Consider the following 20,119-nt stretch of genomic DNA (forward strand, 5'->3'; position numbering starts at 1 on the left):
TAAAACTCCCTATAATCAGGATTATTGCCTTTTTAGAGCTTACAGTTGCAAAAAACCTTCAACGAGGATTCCAGGTGCTGATCCTGAAAAAGCGGCCGCCGATCTCCCTTCTGTGAACACCTGGATTATCTAGGCATTCCTTGGTAAAAGCACTGTTAGGTTGGGTCTGATCTGTCAAGAACATGTCTCAGATTTTCTTGAATCAGTTATTTCTCTGAAAGCCCCCATCTTCTTCTGTTAAGGTGGTTGGTTTTGATGCGTGCAGCCTTCGCAGTCAGCTAGTACAGAGGGTGCTTGGAACTGCAGGGTGCTCCTGAGCCTGGCGATGGGCATCCCCACGGCCCTAGCAGGAGTTCTGAGTTTATCCCAAGCTGATCACCCCTTCACATGCTATTTCACCTTATTTAAACAAGCAACACTGGGTTGGTTGAGGAAGTGCCACAGGAGTCTTGCCTGTCTGATGTCCCTCATGGACAGGCAGTAGCGGCACACAATTTTTTTCTGAAGTTTCACTTCAGAGTTCAGAAGTTCTGCTTGATTTAGCACCCGGTTTAGGGAGCTTTCTTTCACGGCAGTGTGTGATCCATGAAAACAACTCTGCCTAAAAGGAGTCACAGCTGTCCCCAGCACTGCTCCGTGGAGTTGGCATGGCTGCCCTAACGTCCCTCAAAATTGTTGCAATGGGAAATTGTGGCCCAGTTCACATAGCCATTGTTTAACTTTTATTTATACAGGCTTGGTCACAGCACCCTCAAATGCTTCTACGCATCCAGCAGGGATTGTTATTCTTTCCCCCTGTAATACATCAGAAGCTTTCAGGCAGCCATGGCATACCTCTTCTTTTGTTTGTTTTTAGATTTCTGTTTAAATTGCTCAATACCCACTCATTAGATCTCAGGGATGAGACTCGGTGTGACAGAGGTATTGCTGAATGCACTGACAGCTGCAAACTGATTTGTAGGTCAGCAGCTCCATGACATTCATCGTGGCTCGGATCCTCTCTCCAAAGCTGTATTTATTTTCATTGTGCAACAAACCACCTGATCTTGTGACTTCTTGGCTTAGCAATATTTCAACACAAATACAAACCAAGACAAGGCAAGCTGGTATTTGCTCGCTTTTCTGTTGTTTTAGTCAGCTGAGCTATCAAACCCCAAAATTACGAGTTACAGATTTGTTTTGGAAGGAAGCTATCAGGTAGGACCCAACTCGGAGTAAATTCTGAACTTGGATCTTGCTTTGTATGTCGTCCTTTGTTTTTACCATAAGGTTAAGATTATGCTTTGCAGGTTGTTGATACACTGATTTAAACCATTTTTAAACTTTTTTTTTTTTTTCTGAGATGTTTAAAGTCAAGAACATAGTTTTCTCCTTAATATATGACATGAGCTCAGGTAGCCTAGATCACTGTTACATCACGTGCTTCATGACAAAACCCATCTCTTCAAATTCACTTATCTGGAAAAATAGATTTCTTTTTTTCTTATTCTAGATGTTAGCCATAAGGTTTTGTCACGTTCCTCCAGAGCTCCCGATAATATGATTGTGGCTTAGGACATTGCCAAGATCAGGGGACAGTTGGTCATCTTCTGAAGCACTGGATGCTGGAGAGAGAGAATGTAAAACAGAAGCAAAGAGACCCAGGGGAAGCAGGAGAATGCTTATGAACCAGCAAGGAAAGGAGCCTGAAGCAATAGAGTCAGGGTCCTTGCACTTTATATGCTCGTGTACTTCTGGGACATTTTTGAACAGTAAAAGCAATGCAGTTAGTTTCTGTATTTAATGGGGTTGTTTTGTGGGTGTAATAATATAGTAAAGAACCTGAAACTAGGAAAAAGCTTGTTTATCTCCTATAATGTAACTAATCAAATTCTACCAAAGATAGAGGCACTAATACACTTCTGAATTTGTTACAGACTGGGGAGTGCAAGAAGAATACCTCCCATTTTAAAAACACTTGTGGTTAATTATTCCTCTCCCTCCCCTCCCCTTTTTTTTTTTGTGACTAGAGGCTGTTTGTGCTTATGTAACAGCTCAAACATAGAGTCCATAAAAGTATTTCTGCTATATGTGACTATTTCAATATGCTCAGATTCAAAATATAAACAATGTAGAAGTTATTGACGGCTGGTATTGATCACCAAGCAGTTACCAAGTGCTTAGCATTTTCAGTTGCCAGATCAAATTATTGATATAAATTATAATGAAATAGATGCTGTACTGAAGGTGGGGGGTGGAATTGTCTTCCAGAGAAGGAAAATTTTCAATAGGAGGGAAGAGTAGTAAGTAGAAAAATTAAAAAAGGCTTCCTGACTGTGGGTAAACAGTAACCACATTTTTTTTTTTTTTGCCTGTTGGAGGCCTGGTTTTTAATCACCCCACAAGCAGTTTTCATTTCTGTAGTAAAATTGCTTGTGGTTCTATTTAATTTGTTTCTGCAGGAGCCAGCTTTGGTGAAGATCTCCCAGGAGCTGCCGGGCCTTTTAGCACAGCACGTACAGCCAGTCAATGAGAAACGATTCCCTACATGGGAAAAATTCCTCCAAACATTTCTTAGTCAAGGTAAATAAGACTGCAAAGTCGCTGTTAAGTGTTATAAGGAGTAATTATACCATATTGTATGCCATATTCTTGTTAATCTTGGGCCCATTTAAATATTTATCTCCTTTTATTTCTCCATTATGCTTCAAATGTTCATTTACGAATGAATTATAGGCAGCTATTCTATCATTCATATGTCCTATCCAAGCATTTAACCTATATTAATTCTGGTTTATCCTTACATAATTCTAACTCAATAAGCACCAACTCCTTAATCCCGGGTTTCTTTACTGGAGGCTGTCACATTTGGCAAAGAACTTCTTTAGAGGATGTTAACCTGAGTTTGCACACAGGTAAGTGTAAGAATATTTCATCTTTGGCTGTTGGTGAGGATCTGTGAGTCAGTTTTCTCTCCAGTAGGACTAGGAAGCAAGCTATATGTAAACTCAGGGTGCTATATGCATTGCATAAAGTCAGGCCTGGAGAAAAGCTGAGCTTTTCCCCCAGTTTTTGCTTTTCAGGCAGGTAGTATCACTGCTGAGGATCAGTAACGCAGTGCCTTATTGTCCTTTACAGTCCATTGTTACAGATGCCTAGTTAGACTGTTGCCGTGCTCTTTCTTGCCCTCCAGCTAAAGGAACATTAATAAGATCCAATCTGAGAGCTGGAAGTTTTGTTCGCACAGTGCAGAGAGCTCACCGGGGCTTCCTGCATTAACTCCATCGTGGCACCTTTGCATCAGAGCTGACCAGTATCCAACTAGTTTGTCCTAACTAAATGAGTTACGGCATTATATGCAGTAAAAATGCAACCCCAGAAAGCTAAGCAAATTTCTTTGTGATGTTCCAATGGACAACCATGCTAGGAGTTGTCAGCTTTTCCAGCGTTCCCATCTACATACCAAGTTCCTTGTGTGGGTGAATACCAAATGGCAGACTACGTATCTCAGACCATTGTATGGATGGAAATCTCCAAGAGCAGTTTTCAGCAGGAGACACCAGTCCCCAGAGGTCCCGACACTCCCATTTCACTGCTGTTCTGGCCCTGGCTTTTGCCTGTGCTGCAGGACAGTCCAGGGTTCATTTGTATTACCCAAAAGCATTCTCCTCCTGTCAGATATGTGATATAGTTCAAGTTCAGAACTGCTTGCAAAGCATCTGCAGATCAAAAGCCACTGGTTGAACTGTTCAGTGCTATAGTAGCTGAGATCTCTTTCTTTTCTAAGAGATTCATGGGTCCTAGCTATGCTGCTCACATTACATTTATTTACTTGCTCTATCTCCATAGCAGTCCTCCCCGCAATGTCTGAGCACAATAGGAGCTGGATGGTTTCATTCTGTGCACTCTGAAGAGCGTCGTATGTGAATTTGATTACTTGCTTAACAGCTAATTCATTTCTTACTAGGTGGTGTGATAGAAGCCTTCCCGCTCTCAGAAAACGTCACGAACCTTACAGTGGATATGCTGATAGAGCCAACAGGCGAGATAACGATAGTGTCGTCTGGAGACCAGCTCCATGCTGATGGACCTTTGCGATCATCTGGCACTACCATTCCACAATGTTCTGTTGATCCAGCAGTTCTTAATTCACTCTGCTTAAAAATTGGAGAAACCTGTAAATCGAAAGGAGTGCTTGGTTACTTCTCAGTCGATTTTGTGACTTTCATCCATCCACAAACAATGGAGCAGCAGGTGAGTGGGGCAGATCCAGTACTTCATAATGTCCCTCTGAGATCAAGAAATGTCTGCTTTCCTACTTGGCTTCAAACAATAGTCAGGAGAAAGCTTTGCCCTTTTAAACATTTTATTTCTCAATGGTGAGGCCTGTGGAGGTAGGTAGACCATGTGGTTATTTTAACAAAACATAAAATTTAGACCTGATCTGCCAGGTGGACCTGAAGGACCTTTTCCATCAGCCTGAAGAGAAACAAGCCAACAAAGCCTGACGGGTTTCTTTCAAAGCCAAATGATAAGAAAACAATATTTGAATTTCTTCCAGTGAACTTTTTTTTTTTTTTTTCCTAAAATAAGTTCATTTTGCATTAAGCTGGTAGTTACAGATAGTGGTCTCATGGGTAAGACCACATAGTGTATTTTAGTTTCAAAATGTTCTGAATCTTTTGTGTTTTGCTCTGGGAAAAAAAAAAAAAAAAAAAAAAAAAAAAAAAAAAAAGAGGGATTGTACTTTTTGAATTAACCAATGTCTCTGCGACGATGCAGATACAGTTTGAGGATGAATCTAAGAAGTGATATTGACAATTCTGATGCCAAATAGGATGGTAGTGGTGAACGGCTTGGTTTACATTATTATGGCTAATTTAAGTAGAGAATAGATCATGGGAAGCAGTCCAGTTACCATGTCTCAAAAAGTTACAGCCCTGGGTCAGGAGTTATACTGTCTCTGAGCTGGTACAAGATCACTGATAGACTCCTACCTTGAATTTAAGTTCCCACGTGTGTCCTCCAGCTGAACTTACCTTGCAGCCTTTCCCATTGTAAGGTCACTGGTAAGGTCTCTTTCCTCTATCCAACTATCCTAGGAATCTCATGGGAGATTATTATATAAGAGTTTTACCTTCTTGCGAGTTTGGTTGGTATTGGCCAATAAGGTTAAATATTAAGCCAGGTGTACAAACGTAAAGCATAATGCTAGAAAAAAATAAATTAATTCAGATAGTGACCTTGTGTTTGAAGACTAAAGAAAATGAGGTATTTTTTAAGGAAAGTAAAATTGCTATTGTAAGTGATGGATAGTGTTGTTGAGCTTGCTAGGTACAATTGTACAAATTCAAAATTAGTATTTGCATGTGGATGCTAATTCAAGATCTCAGCATCAGGTCACAATTACTTGTTGTATTCCCAATGTATTCCCATGGTTTTTAGGTCTTTTTAGTTATTGCATATGGACTCATCTACTTGTCTGAGCAAGTTGGTCGTCTTCTACAACCCTCAGTTAGCAACCTCACTGTTTAAAGATTATTTAACTGCAAAAGGGAGCGTGCTTCTATTTAATGGGATAAGCTGTGTAGTATGGCTGGACTTTCAAAACGTGGTGTGGCTACATGCACTTGAATCCGTTTGGGTGTCAGTTCCTCCTAGGCAGCTGAAAATCACAGCTTGTATGGTGTGAGAAAAGGCTCTAAACACAGGGCTTGTATTTAAAACCCAAGAGTTAGCATATGGTATCTATTGGCAAAAGCTGGCTCTTTGGCAGTGCTATGATAATTGTATTCCATTTTAAGCACAGAGAAGGCTTAAAATCAGGCTTCTGGTAACTGATACCACTGTCGGGTGACTGTGGTAAACCAGAGAATCAGAATAAGGTTAGCTTTGAAATACAGATCCCAGTTATATTTGACTCCCAAAATGTATTTACACAGGCATTGCAATTAGAACTGTGGATAAGCCATATTGGATAATTTCCATGTCAAGTTACTTTAAAAAGATTAAGGGATGACATTCTCACCCACTGAAGTCAATGGGAGTTTTTGCCAATTGGTTCACTCAAGCCGGGAGCTCACCAAAATGTAGAAATGCTCCCTAAATTATTAAGGTTGTGACATTTCCTGGCATGAACAAGGACATATTGAATCAGTGTTTCTTGTGGTCTCATTCTTCCTGTTTGTTCTGTCTTGGTTTTCTTCCCTTGTTTCCAATTGATTCTACCTTAATATTTCCTGTTTGTCAGCATGTACGACAACTTTAACATTATTTAAGCACAGGTTTTTAAATTTAACTAGATATAGAGGCAATTAATGATGCCATCTGTCTTGTGAGAGAGAGATTACACAAAAGATTGTGCTCCTGAAAGCACTATTTTTTTGGCAAACAAGAAATCCTATTAGACTCTAAGAACATTTGCTCACTAATTTCAGAAGCGCCCATTTTAATGCAGTAGCTGAAAGGCTCAGATACATTTCCCTAGAAGTATAGTATGCTTAGGCATTCTTTCAGAGTTATATTTTATGGAAAATATCAACTGATACATGATATTTTCAGTAAAACTAAAAATTAAATATATCATTGAACATCTGTTACCAGTACAGTCTGAGTATTTAAATACTTAAAAATCCCTGAAACCTTCATAGAGTTACATGCGACATAAATACAACTCTTTAAGAAATGTGAAGGGCCAAATAAGTGAAAATGTATTTCTGCCTTTGCGGACTGAGCAGGCACATGCTGCAGCACCTGTCCTCACACGTACAGACCCCGTGTGCTTGGGCAAAGGGGACTCCGCAGCAGATACACATGTATTTGAGTTTCAGGCCATCCACTCGGAAAGCCTTTAAAAATCTATATGCCATGTTTATAGGCATAAAATTAAATTTGATATGGACAACAAGGTATTGCTTATATTTTTTAAGACTGCTCCTGTTAGAGAGCGTGTTCCTTCAACATATTGTTTCCTTCCACATGTTGTTGTGATATTGTGTCCCCGCGGAGCGATAGAAGCAAACAGACTCTGCGTGATGGATAAGTAACAGTGCATGTCTGTCCTACAGGCAGTTCCAAGGGAAAGCTGGAAGGAGTGTAGAAATGAGACAGTAACCCCCATCTGGGTGAGGGTAGAGCTTTGTGCCTGTCAGACACAGCGGTATCTTTACTCTTGCAGTTTTTGGTGTCTTGTCTGACCAACAGGAGACAAGAGGGATTCTGCTCAGCTCTTCCTTGGGTTGTGATAGAACTGGAGGAGGTCGCAGTTTGCAACCACAGCACTGAGGGTAGGGCCTGTGGGAGGATCTAACCCCTGCCAGATAGTCTGCACACCCGCGCTGCAGTCTCCTGCACATTGCACTTTACTCATAGCACGCCGTTGTTTGGGTTTGGTACAGCTGAAGTGTGAGGGGAGGGCGCTGAACTTCCCTGAGGCTTGGCTTGGAGGCTCAGCACTGAGCTAGCTGAGGAAGGCGGTGAGGCAGAGCCTGCTGCTGATGGCATCACGTCTGCTCTGTACATCCCGGAGCGCTCTGTGGGGTCAAGCAGGTGAAGGCATCCATGGGACTACGTGCTGGCTGCCACCAGCATCCTGGCTGCGAGGGGCTGAGAAAGCTGGGGCACGGTGAGCTGCTCTGCTTACCTCTGGAATCCATTTCTGCCTCAATTATCAGCATCTGCAGCTTGCTCCCTAGGGGAAGGCAGGTGGATCCACGCCGTTCTCAATGTCTTGGGAAAAAACATGGAGGAGAAACATGAGGTGCTTAACTCGGACTGAGTCACTTCTGATTCCTACTCAGTTCTCCAGAACTGATCTCTAAGAGCAAGGCCTTGACCCTTTGAAGTGAAGTCCTGCACAGTATTGACTGAACACTTCTCGGATCCCATCTTGACAAGGAGTTGCACCGAGATAAGTCCATTTAATTGAGTGGGACTGCTTGAATGCATAAACTTACATCCATGGATTTGTGGACAGATAATTTGGAGAAGCGGGGTCATAAGTCACCTTTTTCATTGGTCTCATAGATTGCACAGCCCCACACCTTTTGCAGTGTTAGTGAGAGCACTGGGTTAGGTTGTTTACTAGGGAGGAAAGGGATAATATCTTCCTGAATGCCCATGAAAGAGAAATTTGGAGATGGCACTATGAAGAGCTGGGATGGCCTGGGTGGGTGTTCTCACCCCCATCGAGCCCGCTCAATCCTGGCATAAAAGGGCCCCGAGGAGGCGTCAGGGCTGACGGCCTCAGCCCCATGGGCAGGTCTGGGGTTAGGAAGAGGGAACTGGAGCAGACCTTACAGACGTCTCTTAGCCCATCAGTCTGCTCTGTCACTGTAATTTAGGTAATGCTTTGAGGGGCGCTTTTGATGGGATGCTTTCTTCTGTATCCTAAAATTATTAGGATAACGTGTGCATCCTAAAATTATTCCCAGTGTTTTCCTACAGAATGTAGCAGTGTTATTTTTTTTTCAAACAAGAGCCACTGTTTTCTCAGGAACCATCTTCCAGTCCTGAATTCAGCAGGACAGAGTTTAGGGCCAGTTTTTGGGCCCTAAAATTTAAGTTTTCAGCCAGCACCAGACCATCCCAGCAGCTGCCACGAGATGGCAGCCGGTTAAGATCCTGTCTGTGACTGCAGCCGAAATAATCAATTCTATTGTGAATTTTCAAAGTCATAAAAGAAGCTCTATTTCCAACACCCAAGTAGCATTAATATTTTACTAATTGACATTTTTACAGTGTCATTCAACCACTTCTTTAAAAATAGCAGGTGAGCTCTTTACAATAATGCAGACATCAATACGAGATGCAGATAAAATAATTATACTGGAGAAGGAAAAGCTATAATTTAGTAACTGTTTAAGAATTTATGTTTCCTTCCCTTCTCAAGTTTATGCTTTAAAGCTGAAGCATTTTTATGGTAGCAGTAAAGAATTACACTATAATTGTGACTCTGCTCACTGGAGATGTCTCTACCACGAAGCGCAAGCTCGTCAGCTGTGCATGCTTCAGGAGAGCGTCTCCTGGCAGCACTTGGCAGCCTGTGTAAAAGGGAGCAATTCCAGACTTGATCATATTTCCTTGGACAAACAGCCAGTAAGTCCTGTAGGATGTATTTCTAACTGGTTTTTATCCTGTGGTAGGATTCTGGAAAGTCCTAATCTGTGTTTTGAGATCTCAAATCTTAACGATCACCTCTACTTTTTCTTTTTGACTCTAAGTCAGAATAAAAACGCAGATCTGGTTACCTTTGAACTTTCATTTGGTGTTTGAAAATCAAATATCAGTTCTAGATTTCAAAAGTGGGCTCTGTTTCTGTTTGATTTCTGAACACATAAGTGTCCTGCAAGTCCCAAAGTCCTCATGTTAAAGCCGTGTATGTTATGCTATTTGCCATGCAGTTCTGTAAGGATGTGATGTTAAATACCCATGATTGCATAAATGCACTTACTGGATATCCTCAGGTAATGAGGACGGACTGAAGTATTAGCTATTTGTTAATTTTTATGATTGTATCACTCTTTTAGCTTTACTTAAACTTGAACTTTGCACAGGCCTGCTTCTGATGGCTTCTGATTTACTGGAGGAAATGATAATTCAGCTGGTTATTAATTGCCTGACCTCCACAGATGTTGCTTTATAAACTATGGAAATACATTCATTAACACACACACACACACACAAGCCCCAGCTCAGACTTTCAAGGCATTCTAGAAGCTTTTGGCACTCGCTTTATATTACTTTGAAGGAAAACTTGTTGCAGTCCTGTAGATGGTATTAGAGTTGAACCTAAACGAACTTTCTAGCCTGTTCAGAGAACAGCCTAAACCAAGAAGCAAGTCTGTTATGTCTTCTGTTCTGCCTCTGCTAGCTCTGTGGAGCTGTTGGACTGCTTTAAAGACTACACGCCACAAAGGTGGAGACGGGTTGATGTTTCTAAGAAATATTTTTGGTGGGTTTTTTTGCTTGTTTGTTTTTTTGATAGACTGCAGTAACAGCTACTACTCTAAGTCCTGAGACAAAGTGAAAAGCCTTTAATAGATTTCAGCAGGCTCACATCCCTATGAGTAGATTTTTCAGCTGTCTGCTAGAAATGTTACATCCTGCTTGTTTCACAGCTCTGTCAGTGCTGAGCTGAGAGGATAGCCCTCCCTTGGAAACTGAAACCCTGCTGGAAAACATTTTTTCCTTGTTCCACTGTAACACTACGCAGTGGTAGAAACTATATCAAGATCTGTTCTTCACTTCTTTCATCTGATGCTGTGTGGTTTTTCTGCAGAGCTAATATAGTGTCACTCTTACCTTTCCTTCCCTGACATTTGCATCAACTGTTCTTTGTTTTCAGCTGTTTTAACATTTAACTGTTTCTACAGATCCTAATAGCCTGCCTGGGCTCCTTCTCCTAGTTATGAGTGGTCAGGAATTATGAGTGCCCTTTCATTTGCCAAGTCCAATCTAGTGCTACAAAGCATGCAGGGAATCAGTGGAACACCTGGGTGAAGCCTTCAATCCAATCCCACTGCTGGTGCCAACAGTGCTGGAGGTCTGTAAGTGGTACTTCTTCCTCCTCACCCAGCGCTCTGTGGCATCAGCTCTGCTATGAAAGCCTCCTGCATCCTTCACAGAGACTGTTCTTTCTGCTGAGGAGTCGTGTCTCTTTCTGGGGTGATTGGTGCCACCGTTATTAATGCTGCTTTCTTCTCCACCGTACTTCTTTTCTGTGCTCTTTGCTCACACCCTGCATGATGCTTCATTAGGCCTGGCCAGCAGCATCAGGACTGCAGAACTGGAAGGAGCAGCCAAGCTGAGAACTTCCCATGCTCTGACATTTTAGTATGGCAAAAGAAGCAGAAGAAAGCAGTAGGTATGTTTAAGTTATATTGCCCAAGTGGCTTGTGTGTATATATAACATGTAACTCTACCCCATTCTTGCTCTAACCTTAGCTGTTTTTCTCACTCTGTGCTCTGCTCCGTGTCTGCAGCTGATGGCAGCTCCAGCTGTACTGATTTAGCTTAGTCTCTGCATGTAAAACAGCACTTGCAAAGCAGTGGAAATATGCGAGTTTGGCATGAGTCTGGTAACTTCACAGAAAATGAGAAGTCATCAGCTATTGAGCCCACCTAATTAGAATTCTTTAGATGCAGATATAAAGGATTCTGGTGCTTTTTTTCTTTGTTTATTACAATTAATTTTAGGTCATTACACTCAGGGGACACCTGCTAACTTCAGTATGGTCAACATGTGCTTACTATGATATAATGAGCTACCCCTTTCCATTTGGGAATATATATTGATTATTATTGGTGAAAGGTGCCAGACTGATAAAGCCAGCAAACAGATGTCCACTGCCTCGTTCCAGAATAAGAGCACTATAAGCAGCTGCGTAGCAATTGGCTCCACCAGCCAAACTCAGGCCTGCTGAACTTCCATCCTTGCTTGAGACTACAGGAAATGGTGCTTGGTGTTGATGGGTACAATTTTGCAAAGAACACTTCCGACCTTCAGAAACTGAATGTGACTTAGGAATTGTTCCAGTGAAGAATTCCGTCAGCTAGCTACTAATGACCTGGCCTGCATTTGTACTAATAAAATGGAAAAAATATATATATCCTGTTCAAATCCCACGAACACAAAGTTGCCCAGGCCTTGTGCCTCTCCTGTTTCTGTACCAGTACAAAGGGAATTTAAAGGTTACTTCTGGATTTCCATGGCAAAAGGGAATCCCCTGCTAGGTTAAAGCTGGAATCTTACACCATCTGATCCTTCTTCTTTCTCCCCACATTAGTGATGGTCTGGGACACATCCAGGGCAGAAAGGGACATGGCTCCAGTGTAGCGTTCTGCACTACTCCCGAGCCAGCAAAAGCATCCTTGGGGGTGATCCCAGCTGGCACCCGTTAATGACCATTTGGCTGCTTCAGCTTGTGGTAGGGGTGGTTCAGCCTCCGGCTCCGGCCCAGCATGCGAGGAGGCGGACAGGTGGCTTGCAGCCATGTTCGCCTTCCTCCCCCTTGTGCTCAGGGCTGGGGAGACCCACACCCAGTATTTACAAAAACCAAAACCATGGTGAATTTACCAGTGTAACTGTGACTGATATTTAAGTAGGTATTAATAGCTGTCCCTCCATACAATGTTGGAGAGAGTAACAGGCAGGACCAGGGAGGGCACCTTCCTTTATTACACAGCAGGGCCATCAGCCCCCCGTGCTGATGTGAGCCATTAGTTTTGTAGGCAGTAGTACAAGACTGAGATGATGAAGCCATGTCCAAAGCAACTAACTGGTGCACTCTGAAAGTAACCAGAAACTCCTCAAACTGGAATTTAGCCATTCTTATAATTTGCAGCATGAAATTTTCCATGCTGAGAAGTTTTTCTCCTTGTGTTATAGCCCCTTCCTTGGGCAGGGAGGAGGCTGGAGCTATGTCCCGGTGCAGGGGGCATCCTGTAGGGCTCCCTGTGCCTTCTCGGGGACTATGAAGGTGCAGGCGGGCGTTAGAGCCAGGCTGGCATGCTGGGTTTTTGTTCAGGTTAAGTGAAAGGTATCACACAGGTAATTAATGGGACTCTTCTCTGGATCTGAAATTAAAGCCATTGGCATGTAATTTAATTTTAGTTAGTGACAACATGGGATGTGTTGAGTAAATTTTGCAAAATATACGTGCTATCTCATATTCTGTGTGGTTTGTCTGTGTCTCTACCAGGGTGTAATGAATTTGGCTTGGGATAATGACTACTTATGTTTGCCAGGCTGCGTTTTCTAATACTTTGCTGTTAAATGCCAGCCCATTCTCTACACGTTGCCAGAACACAAGCCTCCCACTCACAGTGCAGGTACACTACTGTCACACTACATCTTTGGTTACCGTTCATGGGTTTTGCATCTCAGCCACCTTATGGTCCACTTGCAGCCTAACTTGCCTTGTGCCCCTCTGTTCATGCAGCAACAAAGCTCCCCGTTAGTGTGGGTATGGACTCTGAGGCTAGAGCAATGCAGATGTAGTACCAAGGTCTGGGTTAAGGGTGACCAAGTTAATTTTTTCCTGAGCAGGTGAACAGTCCTTGGATGTCCAGGCTTTTCAGTTGTCCCTGCTCTTCTCACGTAGCCCATCTCTTTCTGGGGACAAAGCTCTAAGTGAGAATCCAAAACACAGCTCAGACAAGGTTCAAGGCACATTTTGCTGTTACTGATCTGTTGGTAATATTTATGGAAATTAATGTAGCACTTTTACTGCATGCACAGTTTAAAATTACTACTTAGTTATTGGAAAGGTCGGCACATACTGGAAAAGTACAAATCGATATGAAGGTTCCTTCCTGTCTTGCAGAAGTGATGATAAAGAATAAATTATTGAAGAAAATTAAGCATTGTAATTGGGGAACATTCCCTATTACTAAGTAAAGCCAGCTATTTGCATCCGATTTGCATTTTATACCATGCAGCAGGAAATATTTAAGTTGACAAATAGGATATTTAATACAGCAACAGATACTTGGCAGTTAGTTATTAACAACTGTTACTGATGTGATTTATTCACCATTATAAAAAGGGCATTACTATGTGAATATGATTCAGAAATTAACTCCAGTTTACCAAGAGGCCTTGACTGCCTGACCTCTTAATATCCTTATAATGATGCCATTTAACATTCAAAGGCTTATTCAAGTCATTCACTGCTAGATTTGTTTTAAAGGGGTTCACTGTAGGGCAGATACTTGCGTGCGTTAACATTTCTCATTGGTGCAGGAGGCACAAGCATTTTTTAAAAGGGAAAAACTCATGGGTAAAACCGTGCTCGGGTTGTTGGGGGCAGAGGAGCCTTGCAGGAGCAATCCATGGTGCTTCCTTCTGCTACGCCCTCGGCGTGGACTGGCTCCACAAATCTTGCATGAATTCCACAGGCAAAGAGAACCACGGAATGGCTGAGGCTGGAGGCACCTCGGGGTCCACCTGGTGCTCAAGCCCACCCAGAGAGGCTGCCCAGGACCACGTCCAGGCAGCTTTTGAAGATCTCCAAGGAGGAGACTCCACAACCTCTCTGTTGTACATGATAGCACGTAATAAGACAGGATGGATGTGCTATGTTTGGGTAGCAGCTCTAGGCCCAGGAATCTTTCAGATTTCTGCTTTTGCACAGACTTCTTGGGTATAACTGGACTGGCTCCACATGGTGCTTTAACTCCCCCTGAGCAAAGCGGGGTTTCAAGCCTCACCCCATGTGGAGCTGGGCACAAACATCCTGCCTGTATTCATCCACACTGGTCAATGCCGAGCGTGTCCAGAAGCCCAAGAGGCTGAGGAATGCAGCTGCTCATGCACTGCAGACTGGCCGTGATTTCAGCTGCAAGGCCAGCCACAAGGCTGCCCCTGCACCTTGAGGTAGACCTGCCACCCATGGCCGGGTTCTCTGGCTGGAGAATAACAGAATCACAGAATTATCCATTTACTTTTTCTAATTCTTGCTAAAATCTTGGTAGTACAGGTAGCTGTTTTCTCCTTAGCCTTTCAGTTTTCACCGCTAATTTATTTTTGAAGTGACTTAGGAATTCTGATTGTTCCAGTTTGGAAGGGATGCCCCAACACAAGGAAACCATCAGTATGCATTATCAGCACACACAAAAATAAAGGCATAGATGACAATTGCTGGGTTTCACCTTTCTTTTTCTGTTTTTTAATGCACCTGTTTGTGTTTGATTAGGTATGGGCAACAGACCTTGACCTTTGCTATAGTGACCAGCTGGCCTTGACTCAGCTCATGTTGTATGTGACAGATGGAAACCTGGATTGTCGCTCTAGCCTCTTTGAAGTACCTCTTGGATCAAAGAAAATGAAAAGCCAATGTACTCAGCATAAGGAGACAAAAACTGTAAGCAGTGAGTTGTTTACACAGAAAATGAATATAAATTACTGCAAAGTTACAGTCTGCCCTAGATCACTTCTCTGAAGGAACTCAATAACAAAATTGCTATTTATAGATTTTAGAAGGTTAATAAACAGGATACTATCACATTAGAAATTAAAAGAAAGGTTCTGGATGCCTACGGGTACCTGATTATTATTTATTTTTAATCAAACATTGAATTGTGGTAGCAACTAACTTCTAAATACTTTACGTAGCTTTCAAGTTATAAAAAAAATCTCTGGTAGTTTATACGTTGCAAGAAAAGGAAAGAGGTGAAAACGCTGCTCTGACTATGGGAGTGACTTAAAAGCAGTCAAGCAGAAATATGAGCCTTCAGCTCATGAGCTTTGATTTGGAGTCAGAAGTGAGAACACCAAAGTTCTGTCTCAGCTTTGTGCCTTGGTGCACAAAGCTGAAGGTGAAACAATCAGGGCTATAACCGCAGAAGGATCTGAACACACAAACCCCTCCGAGCTCTCACTTGAGTTAAACCCAAATGTTGGTTCTCAGTTCATTCAGTTCTGCGTAGCACTGGAGCCATCTAACTGTTTGGCGTTAATAATCAGGATTAATATTTGGAATTAATTAAGGACACAGCCATTTGAACAGGGAGGAAAAACTCATAGTGCCGTAACTGAGGTGAGTTCCCTAAGCAGGAGTATGCAGCCGTACTCCCTCTTGCTTGCTCTGAACCAGAGTTAAGAAGCCCATGGGGGAGAAGGCGCCTGTTTGCACTGCAGAGCAAGCCAGCTAAGCCCTGAAGCCTCCCCTGCTGGATCTTACTGCCCTCTGTTGAGAGGTGAGATTCACCCAGCGCCACGTGTTGTGCGCTTGGGGCTCTCCGTGGGTACTGCACACGTGAATTTAAATAAGATGGTATTTGTGTATTGCTTTGAGATCCGTATAAACACACTGTCACAGAAGCATGCCTAACATATGACTCTTGCTTGGTGATCTGTTGTATTAGTTTTGTTATTGGTGCAGGACTTAATAGGGTATCTCAACCTAGCCTGTCCCTCTTAAAGGGAAAAAGGCTTGAGAAGAGTCAGAGAATAAGAAACGTCTGTGTATGTACGTGGAGATATATGTAAGACATGCTGGTTTTACACATCCTGACTGAAGAGTCCCAACTCCTTTTTTCCGTACAAAGAGCAGGAATGTAGCACCATTCCAAAAATGTCGTGGAGCTGTAATTCAGAGGTTAATGAGCTCTTGATCTATTGTTCTTGTCAAGCAACCACTTTTAGTTGGAGAGAAGTAAATTAGATATGATTAGTCCCAGTAGTACAAGTTTTAGAAATGAAAAGTAATCAAGTAGCAACTTTTTTAATTAAAATTCTGTCAGAATTAACATAAATTGTCACTGTATCCTTTATTTATTTCTTTCTATAATTCTGAGGTTTTTATCTCCTTAAGAGTTAACTACAAAGATACTGTTCTGTCTGGAAAGTATCTTCAGGGAAAAAAACAAACAAACAAACCAAGAGACAAATGCTTTTACAGCACATGATCTGTAATGAATGATTAAGTAAAACACTTTGTGTAAAATTATGATGTTAATAATGATTCTGTCCCTTTTAATTTATTATATATTCTCAATCCTAGTAGGCTTGATTTTGATAAAATGGAGCAGCAACTCAGTTTGTGTGATGATTTTATTTTTAGAAATCCTTCTTTGAAAGAACAAATTTCCTAGATACTGCTGCTACTGTAATTATGTACAAAACCAATCACTCATTATAGTTAGGATACATTATCTTCTAGACAGATGAGGCTAAATAAGCAACACATTAATAATTCATACTGCAGTTCATTATGCATGTGTATGCATGCTTTGTAGCTGAAATAAGCACCTCATCAACCTGATGCCAACCCTTAAACAATAGTTCTGTGTTATTGCAGCCACATTCAAGTTTACGCTTGTTAAACTGCTACTTGGATTATTTTATCAAGCATTCATTTATTTGTGGTCCCCTACTGCAGAGAACAGATTTTGGAAGCTCCTTTTTTAAGTTAATGACTTGAGCAATGGGTGTTATTAATTCTCAGAATATTATAAACATGATTAATTTTCAGGCAGAGATGTATTATATAAGGATTTCAACTATGTCAACTTAAATGAGTCAATGTCAAAACAAATATCATTTTAGAAAAAATACTGTAAATTACATGCTTCAATGTGCAGGATCCCCACTCTGAACAAACAGTCCAGTATTAAAAAGAAGATCACAGGAAAGGCTTGTTTTAGGAGAACAGCTCTATTCAGTTCTGTGCAATGCAGTATCTCTCTTCTTTTGAGCATTGATAGAGTTTAAACTCAAATGCTGCACTGAAATTTATCCACAGCGTGCACTCTGCTGGTATCAGCTGAACAGCTCCTTGGAGGCACTGGGCAGGGTCTATTCAAAGACTCGCTGCAAAAATGATACTCAAAGGAATTGAATCCTCAGTCATGGAGAAACCCACTTGAAATTTGGCTTTAGAAAAACTGTTGAGAACCTTTTATCCTTTGGCAGAAACTACATATTGTTCACCTTAGAATTTCTGCTACCAAAAAGAGCTGGCTCTAGAACAACGTAGCGTTCTGCAGGGCAGGATGGATTCAGAGGGTCCTGACAATAGATACTTAGAACGATTTCACAGGGCTTAGCTGCCAATGAAGTTGTGAAAATGGCAAGATGTGGCTCATAAAAAGCAATTCTGTAGACTTCATCTATGATAAACGGTTTTAGGCACGGTGTAAGGTGAGGATTTACTTTTGCTGCATAGAAATGACTGAGGTTCACTGCACATTGCTATGAACGGAGAATCCTCCAAAAGGAGACAATGGTCTTACACAGTGCTTACGTGACTGCAACTGAGAAAAAACTGTTAATTTAGATAGCAAATTGTTAGTTTCTGATAAAAATGTCATGAAAACAGAGAATCTTGTATTGTTTTCTTCAGCCTTCTCCAGGAAGCAACCGCTGTGCAGTAGCGAGCAGTCAACTGAGGCACTCCAGTCTTTCCGTAATCTACTATAATGTGCTCCTCCAGATGTGTAAAGCTCACGGTGTTGGATTTGACCTCCAGGTATAAGCAGGAAAGATTAGAAAACATGATGTTCATTTTGCATAATTTTTGTATGTAAATTCTGGTACGGTGAAACCACTTAGCACAATGTAAAGTTCAAGTGTACAGTTTAGCATAATATAACGCTCAAGTGTCCTATTAGACTAAAACCAGAGCAAGGTGTTTGCTCTAGAGTTATACTCAAGAGGACTTGTAAGAGTAAATCAGAATTGATTTGATTTTAAATTGTTTTCATGATGCTAATTAATGAACTCTAAATTGCATAGAAGTCTTCAGCAGTTCCTGTAAAAATTAGGCTAACATTATAACACTTAGCTACTGTAGCTGGGATTTGAGTCTTGAAGAACTGCAGTACTGAGATACATCACCTGCTTTTTGGCTTCTGACCGGAAGCAGCCAAGGATGAAGAGCATTACCATGTTTATGTTACACCACAGGGAGTGAGGCAGTGTCTCTCTTGGAGACAACAGAGGGAATGCTGTCCTGGCTGGTTTGTTTGGGCGGTTCTGTGGGTAAAAAGGATTAAGGCTGTCAGCCAGGAGCTGTGCTTGGGCTTAGGACAATGCTAGCACAGCGTTTTCATGAGAGCACTTAGCCATAATATGGCCATTTCACACACTTCTGTACCCATAATAGTATAAAATGATAATATAAAATGCTTAAGGCTTATGAACAGAATTATACAAAGAAAAGAATAAAATGTAAGAGTTCAGAAGATGTTATGCAAGACAGAACAGCTGAGAGAGATTTCAGATCCTGAGGCATGGGGTTTCATTGGGAAATGCAGAGTTTTACACATTTTGTCAGTGTAAACCCTCCCCAGGGATGGCACCTGTTCATGAGACCACTCACAGCACCATGTGCATCTAAAAATCAAGCTGAGTTTTGCCGCAGACCACATTGTCACCAGTATCAGGCCCATGATGAACTCGAGCAGAGGTTAAGGAAAGTTCATGTCCTGTTTGTATCTAAGGTTGACTACAAACTTTAAGAACAGGAAAATCTAAACATTTTCAATGTCTTTCAAGTTAGTGTAAAGCTTTTAGAAGGTAACTTGTCTCTTGATAAAATAACTGTTTAGGGATAGTTTTTCAGGTACTTATGACCATCTGCTGTTGCACTGAATCAAAAATGTTTGCCAGCAAATAGACTCTGATGGATGTATTCTATTTACATGAAGTTAATGCATTGCATTCTCTACAATATGTACAGCAACGATCTACTTTACTGAGCAGTAATCCATCACAAACAATTCCAAACTAGCCTTTCTTAGATATGACTATGAATTTACTGTCCCTGTACAATCTATTTATTATTTATTATAATTATCACTATTTTGAGAGTAATTAACACAGGTTTGTCTTTCTATTTAACAGGAAAAACAGGGAACAGTTTTTATATTGTATGACGATCAGAAGCGATACAGATTGGGAATGATGTAAGTGTACACTGTCAGATACATAGGCTGATAAAGAATTGGGAACACAATTGATCTGCAAAGAGTGGCACCACGTGTATGCCGCCTTGGGCTCTACCAAAAGTGCAGCAAATTAACAATCTGAACGTCACTCAACAAACAAGTTCAGTGACTGTCACCTACTGTTCGAGCAAGTATAGTGACTTTGCTTAAGATTGTCCTTTTGAAAAGTTTTTGGGAGGCTTTAAGCATTTTGGTAATAAAAAAAAAATAATGTACAGGAATCTGCTTAGATTAAAGTCCAACTGCACTGCAGACTGAAGGCACACACCAAGTAGCTTTCAGAGCTAGATTCACTGTCAGTAGCAATCTAACTATGAGAGTACACACATCAGCAAGGGTAATGTTTTGAAAAACCTTACTGTACATGCAGCAAAGGTCAGAATTTAATGCCTTCTGCATTGCTCTTCACAAAGTGATCAACGGCAATCAGAGAGACAACAGCAGGTCTGGTAGTTTAGTTCTACTTTCAGACACATGAACCTCTCCTAAGAAGTCAAAAAATGCATAATCTGCAAAAACTTCATATACACTGACTGAAAACCTCTCCTCAGAAAAACTTCTGTAAAGTAGGCTGCCAAAATAGGATATAATGTCTGACAGGCTGAAATGGTCTGGTCTCAGTCTGCTCTCCATTCCTTTGATTCTGGTGCTATTTCATTTTAAGACCTGGATAAGAAAAACAGCTGCC

At 41.5% G+C, this 20,119-nt stretch overlaps 1 protein-coding gene across 1 annotated transcript in view; it reads left to right on the top strand.

The window, feature by feature from the left end:
- IQCH (IQ motif containing H) overlaps positions 1 to 20,119 on the top strand; it is a 66,478-nt gene that overhangs the window by 42,269 nt on the left and 4,090 nt on the right. Inside the window, exons 15-19 of the mRNA XM_035336340.1 lie at positions 2,442 to 2,562; positions 3,947 to 4,233; positions 14,676 to 14,843; positions 17,826 to 17,951; positions 19,328 to 19,389. Coding sequence (XP_035192231.1) covers positions 2,442 to 2,562; positions 3,947 to 4,233; positions 14,676 to 14,843; positions 17,826 to 17,951; positions 19,328 to 19,389 — 764 coding nt within the window. The remainder of the gene's footprint in view (positions 1 to 2,441; positions 2,563 to 3,946; positions 4,234 to 14,675; positions 14,844 to 17,825; positions 17,952 to 19,327; positions 19,390 to 20,119) is intronic.

The sequence above is a fragment of the Oxyura jamaicensis genome, chromosome 10, assembly GCF_011077185.1.
Source record: "Oxyura jamaicensis isolate SHBP4307 breed ruddy duck chromosome 10, BPBGC_Ojam_1.0, whole genome shotgun sequence".
Classification (NCBI taxonomy): domain Eukaryota; kingdom Metazoa; phylum Chordata; class Aves; order Anseriformes; family Anatidae; genus Oxyura; species Oxyura jamaicensis.